Source organism: Sceloporus occidentalis, unplaced genomic scaffold (genome assembly GCF_023333645.1).
Source record: "Sceloporus occidentalis isolate IW3139 unplaced genomic scaffold, rSceOcc1.0.p SCAF_37, whole genome shotgun sequence".
NCBI classification, from domain to species: Eukaryota; Metazoa; Chordata; class Lepidosauria; order Squamata; family Phrynosomatidae; genus Sceloporus; species Sceloporus occidentalis.
In genome coordinates this window covers 592,304-608,041 of record NW_028317017.1, presented here as the reverse complement: position 1 = coordinate 608,041, position 15,738 = coordinate 592,304, and the positions used below count along the sequence as shown (strand labels likewise).

General features: G+C 40.9%; 1 protein-coding gene across 1 annotated transcript; it reads right to left on the bottom strand.

Moving 5' to 3' along the window:
- Positions 1–1,834: 1,834 nt before the first annotated feature.
- On the bottom strand, positions 1,835–10,065 carry LOC149297668 (lysyl oxidase homolog 1-like). The gene is made up of 6 exons (XM_089488331.1): positions 9,075–10,065; positions 5,589–5,697; positions 2,724–2,861; positions 2,465–2,621; positions 2,192–2,287; positions 1,835–1,954 (listed from the first exon to the last, which is right to left on the bottom strand). The coding sequence occupies exons 1-6, from the start codon at positions 10,063–10,065 to the stop codon at positions 1,835–1,837; spliced, it is 1,611 nt and encodes a 536-aa protein (XP_089344457.1).
- Between the last annotated feature and the right edge of the window lie 5,673 nt (positions 10,066–15,738).

Here is a 15,738-nt window from a genome sequence, read left to right as displayed (position 1 = left end):
TAACCTCATTTGAAAGTTTTTGCCTCTTTCTTCATCTCTTTCTAAAACACACAACAGAACCAAGGACTCATGCAGCTCCTTCACATATAGAAACATGTGTTTGTATTTTTGGATAAAGAAGTAGCTTCCTGTATTTGAATAAATATTTTAGCTTATGTCACTGCATATGTATGTTTTCTTACATGGATCAAGAGAACGGAGCAGGAGAGTGGACTATGAGATGCAGCTGGATACAATTTACAATGTTTAAAGTATATTTAACTTAAAGCTAAGAGAAATTATAACAGTTGGGCTTTTGGAAAATATATGAAAAGATTGAACAAGAATTAGTCTGTGCATATTTTAATTAGGAGAAAAAAACGTTTGTTAACCTTACTGCTTATGGCACGTCAATGAGCTTTTTGTGATAACAAACTTTTATCACAAGGACCAGTAGGAAGTATATACTTTGTAAAAATGATACATAGTTCACACGCAGGGAATGCCTAATTTCTGTAGTTTTGGAAAATAGAAAATATAAATTGAACTACTTTTGACTCAAAGGTCATAAAAAAGCAAAATCACTTAATGGCAAAGCTTGCAGTGATGTCCTTTTTGCTGATTGAATGTTCGTGGAGGAAGTCACCAGAGGGAAGCCATCTTGGCACAAGTTGCTGCCAGGTTAAGTCCACAGAGATGCAGACAAAGAAAGAAGATAGCAGATTGAGGGTTGAAGATAGAATAGAGAAGACAAGTGAGAAAATAGAAGATGAAGGAGATGCGGAAGCCGAAGTGGTCGGCAGAGAAGGTAGGGAAACATTTAGAAAGTATTAGAGAGAGAGAGAGAATGAGAATGTGAGTGAATGTGGACCCATGAACTTCGGATGAAAATTCTGAGCTATTTGCTTTGGTTTTGCCCATAAATTAGCAATTCGATTGAATCAGAGTACACAAGTCTGGTACTAAGCTTTAAAAACTACTTTGGACAATGATAGTGCGAGACGATGCCATATTGAGCAGACTAGACGGGCTTGAAGGCACCGACAAGTAGCGGCAATTAAAAAAGAGAGAGAATAGTTGTTTTTATTATAATATTCTATAATCTGCTAATTTATACACTCTTGAATAACACTATAGATTTCACTCCCCAACCATTCACCTCCTTGCAAATAGTATATACAGCAAGAAAAGCTCATTATAAGTAAGTGAAGTCTCCCTGTCTTTTTACAGATTAAGAAATGTAAAAGTAGTTAAAAACTTGATTCCGCCCATACTCAGTGGGCACCAAAACAGGGAAGTATGCCATATACATTATCGGACAGATCACAAATGCAGTGCCAAGGTAAAATGATTTCATCTCATGCGATTTGTTTTACTCTTGTTTTATTATGAGACATCACAAATTGTGCTTCTCAGAAATCACACAGAAAATAGTAAAATTCATTTTATTGGGAAAAAAGTGAGGATTTTTTTACATAAGTGTTAATATGAATTTTGGTGAGCTTATTAGATTCAATAAGGATGGGGGTAAGGGATGGGGATCTCTATGTCTTTTCGGTGTACAATTCCCATATCTGCCATTGATAATGGTCTTGCTCAAAACCTTTGGGAGAAAACAACAAAATAAAAATGGTAAGTAGGAGAGGTAATAGGCCCATATAGTGAACACTAAGATCATCACAGATGATAATTTTAAAGGAAGTGGAACAGAGTAAGGTATATGAAAATATGGAAGGTGTGAGGTGAAGATATATAGTAGATTTATACTGAAACATTACATGGAAGCAAGTAAAGAGGAATTCAGTTAAAAAAAGAAAAAATAAATATAGATAAAACAGAGGTACATATCGATTCCTTACTGTGAGATGCGGCAGTTTGTGGCAGACACGTAACGTCCGGTATAGTGGATATTGCATCGCACCACATTATTGGTGAAATCAGATTCCAACACTAAGTATTTAGGATTCACCACAACCTGGAAAAAACACAAGATATATTCATAAACAAGAAAAGCATTAGGGGGGTGATGTTGCTATTGTAATACTGTATATACGGTATATATCAAGTTAGTATGTATATATATATATATATATATATATATATATACTTTAATATATATACACTTTGGTATAAAATATGCAATAATCAAGTATACTGCAATGACCTTGTTAGGAGAAGATGATGTTGTGATGGCGTTTTGCAGTTACTGTACCTTGAGTATGTAGTTCCCAGGTTTCACCTCTGTGATATCAATCCACTGGCAGTCAATATCCGCATTGTATGTATCATAACAACCAGGACTTAGACCCTGCACAGAAGGCAGAGACTGTCACAGTGTACAAATAAAAACACTTGTGTGCATGTGTAAATGAGCATTCATTGTACTAAAAAATGAAGGGAAAGACAAAATGTTCAAGTTGCATTATAGAAAAAGCAACTGCAATTAGTAGTGTGTGTATATGCCGAGACAGCTGAGCACTCTCACCTGAGTGTGTGATGTGCATGCATATCTCTTAAGGTTTCCAAAGTCACAGGTTGTGTCCTCTAGGCAAAAGCTGGCCTTATGCCCCTCTGCAACCTTCCTACCAGTTGTGGCATCCAGCAGGTCATAGTGACTGAATTCATCCATGCTGTGATAATGCCTGTAACAGATAACTCAAATGCCAAACCTGGAAATGCCCACACAATCGACACCGCTTTTTATAGAACAAACTTGTTCTGATATCATCTCCTTTAGTACTCACTGGTGACAGCTGTGCCACTCCCAAGCCTGGCGTGGACGAGTTGGTAAGAAATCGGCAGTTCCTTGATTCTTCACCCTCTGAGGGAAGCGAAGCAACACTCTCACATCATAATCTGATGCATCATCTGCATATGCAGAGCTGGAGAAACGGTGTACGATAAGAATACAGGCAGTGGCATCAGCATTTACATTTTACTTTACTTCATGCACCCTCCATATACAAGTGCCCCTTGTATCTCTACAGCATACGTCATCTGAAGTCATTACTATAACTGGTACACATGGATTCTAAAACTGAAATAGGATTATTTTGTTTCTCCAATGAATGATACCAGCAACACATTGAGGCAGATACTTCCAGTTCTATTGACATATTTCTGTACCAAGAAATTCTAACTGATTGTATATGTATACATATGCAGAAATGTATATTAATTTGACATTAATGTATTTTAACCTCTTGCAAAGGTATATTCATTGTAGAATAACTAGCATTCCTACACATCATTACATCCAATAAATACCATTGGTGTCAGCAATCGTTGGAGTATAATGTGGACAGTAAGAAAATGTAATAAAGCAATGACCATTAGGTGAACTATGCCAGTTTACCGCAGTCAAACAGCAAATCTGTAAAAAGAGTTGGGAAATAAAGCTAGCACTTAACATAATCACTTTCATGCCATCAAGGATCCTTCAATAACTGCTCGTCCCATCTGAGTAAGATACTCAGCCTCAGACCCACCTTCCAGTAATGTGGCATGGAGCACACACGGGGGAGCTTTTTACCATTTTTTTAAGACTCTTGCAAATCACATAATGTTAATGACTTGTATCACTTTACAACTGATGTAGCAAGTGTGGGTCATATTCTGTTGCAGGAAACGTCCAATCTCTGACCTCTCCTTGGATTTTGTCATGGTAGATTGTAAACTCATTTGAGCAGGGACCTCCTCACCTGTTGTTTCTGTCAAGTTGTTATGCTATATGCTATTTGTTATGTTCTGTCTACCCATTGTACAGTGCTACAGAATATGATGTGGCTATATAAAACAATAAATAATAATTTGTTAGCAAAATAATTTTGCCTATTTGCTTTATTTTGTAATTAAACATTACTTGATGGTTACAGCTCTTATGAGTGAACGCCTCATCCCTTCCCCTGTAACAATATACTTAGTTACCCAATTGGTTTAAAGTTGGCTATTTAAATCTCCATTCTGAGTACACATTTGTATCCCAGGAACATCACCTTCAATCTGTGATACTAATTGTAAATTTATTATACTATGTTACGTACATGTATGTATGCATGGAAATGTATTTTTTTTAATTTAATTTAAGTAAATGTTAAAATTGTTCCAAATCAGTAAAAGCATATTGGGAGATAGACAAACGCATTGCCATAAATGCATTCCTATATAAATTCTCCCAAACTCAGACTTGTGCATAATATGCTAGAATGTGTTTTGATATGAGGTCAGCTCAAAGGTTACACAAAACAGTTTAACACACACCTACCCAATCCTACAAGTGCAAACAACATGCACTGGAATGCATTGACATGCCAATGATAATCTGCCTTGCAAACCCCAAAGGTCGCACTTAGTTCATTCCCCTTTGCCACATTCTAGCACATGATATTGCAAATACATGAAGTCGCAATCAAACACTGGAGGAATGTCAGGTCTGCTGTGAAACACAGTCACTCTATGCTAAGTAACCTCATGAACATAGACGTCTCTTTTATTTTAAGATACAAGGGCAGTTTTGTCAAAACCATCCTTCTTATCAGGTAGTATATTTCGCCACAGACTATAAGATTAGGAATCTACAGGAATGAACATGGCCAATTCTCTTCTCTAGATTACTTCACTAAGAATTGCCACTTACTTAAATCTCTGCAAACGTTTTATAATCACTACAAACCATACTGTCTAATACAAATGTTGTGAACATTCAGTTTTTTCAGCTTTTCTGAAATTAGTAGCATCAGTCTCTCCTCAACACATAAAGACGTCAGTCTCTCATTTTACATTAAACAGCAAAATATACACTTAAACACAAATACAAAACATCAACCGACATTAAAATGCCAGTCCAGCCTCACCTAAACAAACACTAAATGCATGAGGTGGTCTCTTGTTTCCTTGCTTTTGTATTGAGTGATACAGCAAAAAAAAATTATATATAAAAAAATTAATGCTATGATTTGGTTCTGTGTGGTTTTTTCACTAAAAGGAGAGTTGTCAGGAGAGTTGTGGTGTCATCCTCCTCATTTCACTAGTGATTAAACCCCAACTTTGTAATTTACTTTATTTCAATTGATGGCATTGAAGATCTTTGCATCATCAGGTTGCATGTTAGCAACTACAGCTGTATCCACGTTTATTTTATTACAAATATAAACACAATCACTTAGTTGCACTATTCTACTTCACAGTCCCATGGATCAGTATTGTCGCCTGCAGGCCTGTACTGTCCATCTGCCACACCAGGCAAATGCCAGGTGGGCCGCTAGCCATTGATGTCCCATACTTCCCCGATCTGCCACTCCAGCCACACTTTACGTTTAGCCCTGGTCACCTCCAACATGGCAAAAATGTATTTATTAAAACAGGGTTTGTTGGGGAGTTTGCAAGAGAGTAGCAATTTTGTCTTACCAACTTCACTAAACATTTTAAGGTTCACAACCTGAGCTGGCCCTGCATAATGTACAGTTCAGTCGGAGAAGAAACATTCAAAACATCTCACTTGCAGAAGAAGCTCATTGGTGTTGGCATAATATGCATAGCAAATTCATTGTGTTGAAAACGCTTCTGTTTAGTAACTATACCCCAAAGAGACAGACCTTAAGACTTCTCACCTGGACAGACAGCGCTCTTCTGCTGCGCACCGTAGAGAGTAGAGATGAGCTCTCTGAACATAGGTAGCGGCCTGGACATAACTTGGATCAGGCACCAAATCTGGAAGGCCTGGGAAGAGAGAGGAGTTGTATATAGTTCTCAATAGGAAAGATAAGATCTGCGGTATGGACAAGATATCATTTGAAGAAAGTAATACAAGAACCTCTTGCATATCTTTTGCATATATGGATAGCATTTACACAACATAGTTTTTAAAGTGTCTTTACTGGGATATATCTGTAATATCTAATACATGAGAGGAATCAGAGTAAATACGCCGTTCCCCCAGTGCTTTGCTCACATGTTACATGTTTGCTTGGTTTCTAAGTTCCAAAAATACAATTACATTTCTGTCTGTAGTACTTAACAATGACTGCATGAATATTAATTTTATATTCCCTGTTTACTCAGTAAAAGAAAGAGTTGTGGGCCAATCGTAAAATGGTCTTTGAAGGCTGCAGATACATCAGGCTTTTAGGATAACACCTGTCACTTTGTTCAGCTGTTTATAGTATCATACATCGATCAGTAAACATTGAAGCTCAACTGCTGACCGCTATTTTTTATCTTTATGGATTCTTAGTTCAGCTATACTGCCAACAGACTGGCGTAAGGCAGATGTGGTGCCCATATTTAAGAAGGGATCAAAATCTAAGTCGGGGAACAACAGGCCAGTGAGCCTGACACCTGGCAATGGAAAAATCTCAAACTGGACCAAGGTATTAAGTGGCAGGGTCTGTCTGGGGTCCTCTTCTTTATAATTTGTCTATAAGTCAATGGCAAGAGCTCAGTGTAATTCTGAGCACTGGTCCTTAAAATATACTTTATGGAACTAGAAAAGGTTCAAATAAGGGCTACAAAATTATTAAGTGGGTATGAAGATCTTAGTTATGAAGAGATCAAAAAAGTTGTATCTCTATAAGCTAGAAAATGGCATCTTAGAGGGGATATTATAACATTGTATAAATATGTTCAGGGCCAATATAAAGAGATCCCCAGTGACCTGCTCATTAACAGAAATGTACAAAGAACAAAAGTTTATACTCTGAGACTGTGAGAGAGAATTCTTTACAGTAAGCAGGGCTGGCCCTACCATGGAGCAGGGTGGGGCAATTGTCCCAGGTGGCACTTTTGAAGAGGCAGCACTTTGCTGCTCCAAGTGCCTTTTTTTTTTAAGGGGAGGAGAGAGAGGGGCGCCGAGTGGTTTTCGCTTATCAAGTTATCAGTACCCGCTCGGTGCCCCTCTCTCTCCTCTGCAAGCCCTCTAGCTCGGTCTCCATGCCCGCTTATAATGGTGAGCGCTGGAATATGACGTCAGAGCAGGGAGACTCGCCGCAGGACTGCTGAAAGGTAAGTGAAGTACAAAGGGGGGGGTAGGGTAGATAATGAGAAGGTAGTGAGAGGAAGGGTAGATAATGACCCCTGGCGTCAGCAGGGGGGGCGGCATTTTAAACTTCGTCCCAGGCGGCATTATGTCTTGGGCCGGCCCTTACAGTAAGGGCAATGAAGGTATGGAATTTACTGCTGAGAGAGGTGGTGCTATCAAATACAATGGATGCCTTCAAAAAGGGTCTGGATATTTTTTAGAATAGAAGAACATACATGGATAAAAATAATAGAATAAACAATATTTTATCGCTTCTTGATCCAAGGTGAAATCTGATCGCCTTTTTGAGTCAAGAAGACATTTTTCCCCCTTAGTGCCAAAACTAAAAAATAGCTTAATTGGACTTAAAGCAGGAAGGATAGATAGAAGGGTTGAACTTAATGGTCTTAGGTCTGTTTTAAACCTAAATAACTTATGTCTACTTGATATTTCATTATACTATGGAAATTTAAGGCACACAACTAACTCTCATCCCATTCCTTATTTTTTTTCCCAGAGGAAGCAGGTAGGTATTGTTTTCCAAGCAAAGGAAATGTATGTTTTTTAAAAAAAACTGCTAAACCAAAGAATGTTAAGACGCAATACAGACAGCTCTATACGCTCAGCTGGGTGGATAGAGACCTGAATGTGTGCAGATCTAGCATAGGGACCTGCAGCCTCTGGCAGTACATCTGCAAGCTTGTTTCCCTTTAGTGAAGAGCCATAATGCCAGGGTGTGTCTGTAGCTGCAATTTACAATAATTTAATTGAAGAAACATGGCATTTATTCCATGTGAACAAAATCCATAAAAATACTTCTGAAAGATAACCATTAAACGAGGCTATGGAATATGATGGTGCTATATTAATCAATAAATAATAATGATGTGTGCTGCTTAAAAAAGTGTAATTCGTAAAAACAAACCCCTGCAGTATATATTTTTCACAAATGTTCCTCAAAGGGTCAATCCATCTGTCTAAACTAGTACATATTTAGCTATGACACAGGCTACATGATTTTAGAATATGGGTGAACAACAAAAAACAAATGTTTACTACTCATATTAGGGTATATACTACCTGCATTGTATTACCAGGTTGCACTTAAACCTAGGACAATTACAGAATATCCATGTTTCATATTCTTCTATGAAAAATAATCAATGCAAATCACACACAAGTAGGGCTCTAATTATCTTTTATTTTTCTATAGCATATTGTCGATTTCATTTTGTAGAAGTGCGGCAGAATATGTTGGTGCTTTAAGGATAATAATGAATGTGGTTCATGGTGCATTGTTTATAGGTGTCCCTTAGGACATTAGGGACACATGCCTGTTGGTTCAAGTCACTGATGCCAAGGTATCCTCCATATGATCACTTGCTAGTTTAGTAGTATCACACTCAGTACCCCATATAGTAGAAATAATACACAATAAGGTTTGATGCAAAATAATACAAAGACAAATCTTTAAGCAGATCATTTGAACATTTCGGGAGTGCACATAGAAACATTATGTCTTGATGATGAGAGTCTGCACACTCCCAGAATGTTGAGAATGATCTTAATAAAGATTTTGTCCATCTATGTATTATCACTATTATATAGAGGTGGGAGCCTTGTTACATGTTGCTCCAGACACTAAGGAATGTGTCGGTATCTACCTTATTTAGGAAACTCAGTACCCTAATCCCACTGTATTATTATTATTATTATTATCTTTATATAGCGCCAACAATTTACGCAGTGCTTAATACAATACATATATTCAAGGGGTATGACAAGACGAGAATTGACAGACTAAGACAAACCGACACATTAAGTGGAGAGAGCCCTGCTCGCATGCTTACAATTTTGTAGGTATTCTATTGTGGCTTTGGATTGTTCCTTAACATGTAATCAATCAATAATATATATGCCGGTGAAATTGTTAAATAATATTATGCCACACAAGTGACCCTAAAGGGCTAGAGTTCAACATCACTATGTAATGTGTATGTACATCTTTCTTGTATGTGTATTAAAGAATAAACCTCTAATATGTTTTGTATATTCCCATCTCCACCGAACCGAACCTCACCTCTATTATTTTGTCCGTTTCTGAAAACGTTTCCCACGCTGGCTCTGCTTTGTTGTGCCCCCTGGGTTTCACCACCTGTAGATGGAGCATTGGACAACCTGGTCTCTGTACCATAGTTGCTACCTTCACCTCCACCAGCTCCTCCAAAAGGGGGAAATCCCGCATCTCCACCATCAGCTCCCACTGCTGGACGAACTGGATCGCTGTCTGGAGACCCTTCACTCCCCCTGAATAGACTGTGGGAAAACCGTCGGTCAAGCCCATCCTGTGGTACTATGGGATTTGCTGGTGGTGGCTGCTGAGGGGCTAGGTTGGCTGATGCACCAAAATAAGGTGGCTGACCAAATGGTGGCACGTGTTCTTCCCAGGATTCCTCATATCCACCCCCCCAAGGCTGTGCCACATATCCACCACCGCCTCTTGGGTATCCATAGGTGTCGTCATACCCCTGTGGGTAATAGTCAGGCTGCGGTGCATAAGGTGGTTGTGGTGCATAAGGGGGTTGGGGTGCATAAGGGGGTTGGGGTGCATATGGGGGTTGCTGAACATAGGGGGGTTGCTGCCTTGAAAGGAATGATTGTCCAGCAGAGTTCTGGGATGTTGACTGTCGTACTCTTCCTCCTCCACCTGTCCCTGCAGAAGGAACAAATCGTCCTGTACCTGTTGTTTCTCCGCCACTTCGCCAGTTGTCTGGCACCTGCCCAAAGCCAAAAGGGTGACGTGTGCTACCCCTCACTGTCTGGGAACTGGTACGGGGCAAAGTGGGTGCCTGACGGCGCCGGTCAGAGCCTGTCCCACGACTACCATCCAGCACAACTCGAGCTCCCCCAGCGCCTTCTCCTGCTGCCTGGTATTCAGATCCTGAGTTTAGCAACCGGTATCGCCTCCCGCTGTCTTCCCACTGGATCATCTGTCCCCAGCCAGCCCCATCCTGCCCTAGGACCAAAACAAGTCCTGACAGACACAAACAAATGTGTCCCAGGAGGGCCATGTTGTTATTCCTCTTCCCCAACTAAATTGGGATGTAAAAGAGTGCTAGGAAAGATAGGTTGGATTTCTTAAGCAGTTGAGGAGGCTGGGGAGGGGATCTCAACTCACAGTGCTGATAAGGGGACACATGGTGACAATCTGGATCAAGGAAAGCTGTTCCTCAGGTTAATCAAAATGAATTTCCGCAGATCCCTGTTTATAAAGAGGTGCCAAATGATTTGTGCTTTGCTGGTCCCAATCAGGCGGTATTTAAGTTTTCAATCGCCGCTGGGGGTCTCTGGAGCAACTTGGGTTGGTAGAGCCACAAGGAAAAACAGAAGAGGCACGTAGTTAATTGAACATCTCTGCAAATCTGGAACAGAAAAGTTTGATGGAGCAAAGTTCTATTGACCAGCCGCTGATGGATAGGGAAATGGATTATTCTAGGAAGCCGTGCTGCGAGAGGGATCACATCCTTTCTTCTCTTGCTGACGTTATTTTGTTCATCTCTGTCACTGACTTTGTATTTCTCTGACTTTTCCAGTCAGTACCTTCTTCTTATCTGTTTCCTGTTTCATTCCATCCCTTTCTCTGTAACCATTTCTTCCCCTCACTTCCTGTTTATTCCTTTCTCCCCCACTTTTTTCCTCTCTCCGCCTTCCCTTTCTTTGTCTCTACCCCCTCCTCATGCACACTTTCTTTTCCTTCAAATTTTTCAATTTTCTGTTCTTACATTCTCTGCTGTGTCCTTGTTCTCCGTTTTCCACGCTCTCTATATTCACCCTACTTTCCCCCTCTCTGTCGTATGAATTGCCCCTGTGTCTTGTTTTAGCTTTAGAATGTTATAGTTTAAATACATCATCTGTTGGGCACTGGGTACATCCTGCAGATAACCTACTCAGCAAATAACACAGTAGTGCAACGTATCAACCCAATGCGACATTTATTTGACACCCGGCATAGATCCAGTTTCTGTAAAACATTCAGGTTTAGCATAAAATATGTAGAACACAACTTTGTTCTGCATATTGCTAAGACTCAAAACCTTAACTTTGCCTTGAAAAGATAAAGTAGTGTAACTGTATTAACCATGTGCTTGCCAGAGGCATGGACAGTGAACAGTGTATTTTTTTTATTATCTTTTGTTTATATAATAATTTTAAGTACATTCCCTATCGGATTATGTACATGAGCATAAATGCTTAAAGCTAAGAGCTATACATCATTTTTTTCCAATACTGAAATCCCAACGTAAACTGTGATTTCAGATGCACTTTGTTAGAATAGCTTTCTTTACGATGCAGGTGAGAAGGGGTTAAACCCACCAAGGCTGCCTAGCAGGCTGGCAATGGGACCCCCCTACAGAAATCTGTCTCCTCCCATCTCATGCTTTTATGAGCTTTGCCCTGGGGGCTGGAAACAGCTGGAATGAGGTAATGTGAAGAATGTACTCAGTGGTGCAAACCCTTTCACTGCCAACTTGCTGCAGGGGGAATAAAATGCCACATACAGCACATATGCCGAGGCATTTGGGAAACCTCTAGTGTGAGCTCTGTGTATAGTTTATGTGAATGCACAAAGTATGATCATGTCAGTTAGTTACTGGATAACCGTGAAAGTCTATGGTTTTTTTATAGTTCCACATAGAGTTTTATAAAACAATGGGAACTTCTGAACCTATAGTAAGCAGGGCGTTGCACATAGCTAAGGGAAAGTCTGCCTCAGAAAAAGATCCAGAACACATCACATGTTAGCGCAGGAAGTACATGGACTGCAAGGTGCGGAACGGAAAGTGAATTTTGCTGTAAAGCATAACGCGGTGTGCTACACACATGTATATACTTACACTCTAAAATACCATTTTAGTAAGGCGTGACTTTGGAAACGGAATGAATGAGCTGATTGACCCTGAGAATCTTTAAATGCACACTCCAGCCATCATATGTCCTTTAATGCATATGATAGCTGCATTGTCCCTAAGTTTTTTTATGGTATTCCTTTTGCAAATGCATGGGGAAGAATCCCCCCATATACATTTGCTCCTCTCCTCACCTAGCTAAACGGCAAACACATTTCCTTGCACATGATATACTTACCTCCACTCAGCTCCTGCGCTGACTCAGGGAATACTATGGGTGACGGGTGCGCATGCATGGAAAGAGCTTTCGTTTCATTCAATTTGCTTTCCTGACACTGATTCGCTGCTTCAAGAAGCCAAGTGTCGACAATTGTTGGACCACGGAGAAGCTGTGGAGCTTCAGCTTCTACCTTAGGTAAGTTCTTTCTCTTACTTTTTTACCATTAAATAATTCATAATAAAGTAGCCATAAAGAACTCCAATATGCAGTCTTATTTGACTACACTGTCAGGGTCAAAACCGTAAGTGGCCATGAGGTTAAGATATTCTGTATATTAATCATAGTTCAGACATTTACCATGAGACCCAAAGATGGAAGCTAAAATCATGAGACACAGTCATTCCCTGGTATGCAGGATGGGAAACCTGTCCGTCCTGTTGCATGTCCTGCTTCATAGCACAAATTTTGCTTTCGAGAAACCTCTTCCACTGGTGTGCAGTTTGCTTCTGTGTCAGATTTTGAACCTCCCAACGCTGGTCCTTTTGACCATCAATTAATTTGTTTACTAGATACATATTCCATAAATTGTGAACATAAAACATACATAAAACGTAAGAAAACACCTTTTCCTTTTAAAGGTTCAGCCCCTCTTTAAATCTGACCAGGAACATGAGTCGCTTCAATGATTGTAATGCAGCTCTGTACACTGTTTTATTTGTACACTGTCACACATACATTTAAACCATGTCCAATAACACCCATACCCCCCCCACACACACACATTTTAACCAAGGATAGGCAAATAAATGGTAAATGGTTCATTGCGGAAATTTTCACAGTTGCTGGACTCAGCAAAGGACTTTTTTTTTTTATTAAAACAATTCTAAATAGAAGCTACTGGGTTAAACATGTGTAAATCATTCTATACCCTTTAGGTCCAAAACAGTATATTATGGATAAGCTGTCAAAATCTACACATATACACATACACTGCCCTTACTAACGCCTGCTCATACACCCACACATATATACTGCCCTTACACACGCCTGCCCATACACACACATATACTGTATACAGTGCCCATATACACACATATACACTGCCCTTACAAATGCCTGCCCATACACACATACATACACATGTACATTCATGCTTGCCATTACATACAAACATAATGGCTCACACTCGCCCTTGCAGCGACACATTTCCATGCCTTAGAATCTTCCACCCCTTTCTCCCTTTTTCTCTTACTTTACTCCCCATTTGTTACATTACTCCCTCTGCTTTCTCCTCATTTATGTCCTGTGTCAGAGGATCATAAAATACAGTGCTGTATGCAATAGTGTAGGTTATCACTGGCAGAAACATTATCCCTTTTTCCTCCTCTGATGATCCAATTTTTTTGAGCTCAGGGTATATTACATTGTTATATAGCTCTAATTATCACTATAACTAGTAAAGACACAACAAAATGTGTTTAAACATAAATTGTGTAAATAAAATTCAATATTCTTCCAAATAATTCTCAAAAGTACATAGCATAAATTATTTATAATTAGGCCGTTATTAAATTATAATTATGATATTTCGAATAAATCATTGGTTTGTTTTTTTTTCTTGTTTTTTTTCTTTCAATTCTCTGTTTATTGAAAGTAAAACATGACAGTGCACAATATCACAGCAATGTAAGGCACAGTGGAAATAGGTACAAGGCACAACAATAAGAACAGCAGCCGTCTTTACAAATGCAATCCCAGGAAATAGGTACAGTGGAGCTCCAAATAACACGGGATCACAATGGTCGGACAGAAACACGTAAAATATGTGTCAAAGATGTAGTAAAGCGCAACATAAGTATGGAGCAACCAGTAACGGAGACCATAGTAAATATAGTACCCAAAAAGAGCGAAGAACTACGGAAAAGGCGAAGACCAGGCTGCAACAGAGCACAGCTGTGAGACCTGGGTACAAGGGGTACTTGGTCAGAACGATTTAAACCCAACCAAACCGTGTGTGGCTTGCAGTCAAGACGAGTAAGAAAAGAAAACAACAAAATGGTACGTGAGCATAGACCTGAGGAGAAGGGAAGAAACAACAAACAGACTTAGATCAGAGGAGGATCTGGGCGATCATCCAGGGAGGAAACATAGGAGCGCCAATAGAACCACATAAGCTCCACCGTATGGTCCTGCCCTCTAGAGGTACCCGAAAGGACCTCCATTTGGTAAATAAATTCCACCCGGCTGAACCAGGCAGAAATAGAGGGGGGAGTGACGGACTTCCAGGATCTAGGAAGGGTGGTAAGTGCAGCATTAATCAAATGGAATTTAATAGAACCCTTATAAGCATGGTACGGGACCGTGTTGTAATGTATAGAAGCCGGGGTGGCCGAGAACGTAGGGTCAGACACCTCCCGAATAACCGCAGCCACCTTGTTCCAAAAGGGCTTAATAGCAGGGCATTCCCACCAGATGTGGAAAAGGGAGCCGGTGTTATACCTACCTGTCCGGCCGGGGTCCCACGGCGTTCCTCGCGCACGTCCTCCTCGTGTACTGACGTGCGCTCGGCACGCACACGAGGGGGCGTGCGTATCGAGCAGGCACGCCTCCCAGCCACTGATAGCCTTGATCGGGCTGCCGCAGCATATCAAGTGCGATCGGAGAGGCGATCCACCGCTACATGCTCGCGGCGCCCGAACAGTACCTCTTCTGCCTGTGTGGCGCTTCCGCTTCGCTCGCGGCGGCAACACAAGCAGAGAGGACTTGGTGGTTGAGCCGCTGCAGGCATGTCGGCGGCGATCGAGTGTTCGATCACCGCTGCATGTCCACGGTGGCTGTTACATTACCTCCCCTGCCTGTGTGGCGCTTCCGCGTCATTCGCGGAGGTAACACAGGCAGGAGGTTTTGTTGTTTGGTTGCCATCGCGACGACGCTATTATTGCGCCGGTCGTGATGACGTCATCTTACCTGCTCTCCCGCCATTGGCTCTATTTAAACTTCCTAGTCCTGTGTTTCCATGCCCGTTCAACGAGTCCATATATTTGTTCTCTGGGTGTCTGTTTCTCTTGTGCCTTCTGATTTTCACGTGTACCAGACCTCGGCTTTCGTTCTTCTGACCTTGATCCTGCGCTGCCCATCCCGACCTCGGCTATTGTTCTTTGACTTCGCTCCTGTGCTGCCTGCCCCGATCCCGGCTTGTTTATCGGATATTCTCGCCATTCCTGCATAGTGGGTCCGTCACCTGTGGTGCCTGATCCGACGTAACAGCCGGAGTTACACCGCCAGCAAGTCGGAGAGTCTTGGGGGAAGAATCTATGCAAATCAAGGGGAACTTTATACCAATGGGTAACAATTTTGAAGAGGGGTTCCTGTACTCTGCTGGACACGGTCCCCTTATGTACAATCATAAGCATCCGCTCCCAAACCTCTAGAGAGAAGGATAATCCCAGATCACCCTCCCAGAGGCTGAAATAATAGGGCTTAGTAATGACCGCCGGCGCAAGTAGGAGGGCGTATATAGCAGAAAGCAAATGCGGAGGCTCCAGTGGCTCAAGACACAATTGCTCAAAGGCAGTAGGAGCCCCGGTGGAGGAAAGAAAGTTCTTAAGTTGGTGGTA

Bases quoted from the DNA above. Each gene is read 5' to 3' on its own strand.
- LOC149297668 (XM_089488331.1), bottom strand. From the start codon at position 10,065: ATGGCCCTCCTGGGACACATTTGTTTGTGTCTGTCAGGACTTGTTTTG. The intron at 2,862-5,588 runs GTGAGAAGTCTT...CCGTTTCTCCAG, and splicing joins GAAGAGCGCTGTCTGTCCAG to CTCTGCATATGCAGATGATG. The intron at 2,288-2,464 runs GTGAGAGTGCTC...CCTTCTGTGCAG, and splicing joins CATGCACATCACACACTCAG to GGTCTAAGTCCTGGTTGTTA.